The sequence below is a fragment of the Buceros rhinoceros genome, unplaced genomic scaffold, assembly GCF_000710305.1.
Source record: "Buceros rhinoceros silvestris isolate BGI_N320 unplaced genomic scaffold, ASM71030v1 scaffold20892, whole genome shotgun sequence".
NCBI lineage: Eukaryota > Metazoa > Chordata > Aves > Bucerotiformes > Bucerotidae > Buceros > Buceros rhinoceros.
In genome coordinates this window covers 5,756-6,740 of record NW_010397385.1, presented here as the reverse complement: position 1 = coordinate 6,740, position 985 = coordinate 5,756, and the positions used below count along the sequence as shown (strand labels likewise).

Sequence of the window (985 nt, the reverse complement as noted above, 5' to 3'; positions counted from 1 at the left end):
CTCCCCTTCCTGCTGGGGAGATGGTGAAGCCCTCACCACAGCAGGGGCTGCCCCATGGTCTCGAGGCCGAAGGGTCCCCAGCACCGTGGGGGTCAGGCTGCAGGGCGGGAGCGGGTGTGGGAGCGACGGGCAGGGAGCAGCGTGCTGGAGCAGTGTGCCAGCCAGAGCTGGGGGCCAGGGGTGCCATCAGTGCTGGGGGCACTGCAGAAGGTCGTACTTGACGTAGCCCACCCGGTCCACCTGGTAGCGCGGCGTCATCCTCCAGTAGAAGCTGTCCCGGCAGAAGTGGTACTTGCCTGGGCGAGCAGCGTGGCAGAGGGAACGGAGGGTCAGCAAAAGGGTGGCCGTGCCTGTAGCCACCCTGGCAGCTGCCCGAGAGGCATGGGCATGCAGGGATCTGGCCCCAGCAGACAGCCCGGGAGTGATCACACAGCCCCCAACCTACAGGTCCATCCTCACCTTGGTAGAGGAAGACATTGCGCGCGTTGAGGGGAACGCCAGTGAAGACATCGTCGGTGGCGCGGGGGTAGCCCTTGTCCACCCTCTGGACCTTCACGTCCAGCCTGTGGGGAGAGCAGAGCCGTGCCAAGGGCTGCCGGGAGCTCTCGGTCCTGGCCTCTCGCCGCTGCAGCCATCTGGATCTGCTCACCTCCAGTAGTTCTCCCCGCTGAAGAGCAGCACTTTGCCACGGCCTCGCTGCAGGGCCCCCGCGATGCGGCCGGCTTCCTTCCCGATGCCCAGCTTCTCAATGCTCCGGGGGCGCCTGTGGGGAGAGCAGAGCCGTGCCAAGGGCTGCCGGGAGCTCTCGGTCCTGGCCTCTCGCCGCTGCAGCCATCTGGATCTGCTCACCTCCAGTAGTTCTCCCCGCTGAAGAGCAGCACTTTGCCACGGCCTCGCTGCAGGGCCCCCGCGATGCGGCCGGCTTCCTTCCCGATGCCCAGCTTCTCAATGCTCCGGGGGCCCAACATGGTCTTCCCAGAAAACA

At 66.7% G+C, this 985-nt stretch overlaps 1 protein-coding gene across 1 annotated transcript in view; it reads right to left on the bottom strand.

Annotated features, from left to right (window-relative positions):
* Nucleotides 1-186: 186 nt before the first annotated feature.
* Nucleotides 187-985, bottom strand: part of LOC104502288 (matrix metalloproteinase-9-like) — a 4,899-nt gene continuing 4,100 nt past the window's right edge. The window contains exons 8-10 of the mRNA XM_010146244.1: nt 850-985; nt 460-563; nt 187-296 (exon numbers count right to left, since the gene is read on the bottom strand). The exon at nt 850-985 is cut by the window's right edge and continues 10 nt beyond it. Of these exons, the coding sequence (XP_010144546.1) occupies nt 187-296; nt 460-563; nt 850-985 (350 nt within the window). The remainder of the gene's footprint in view (nt 297-459; nt 564-849) is intronic.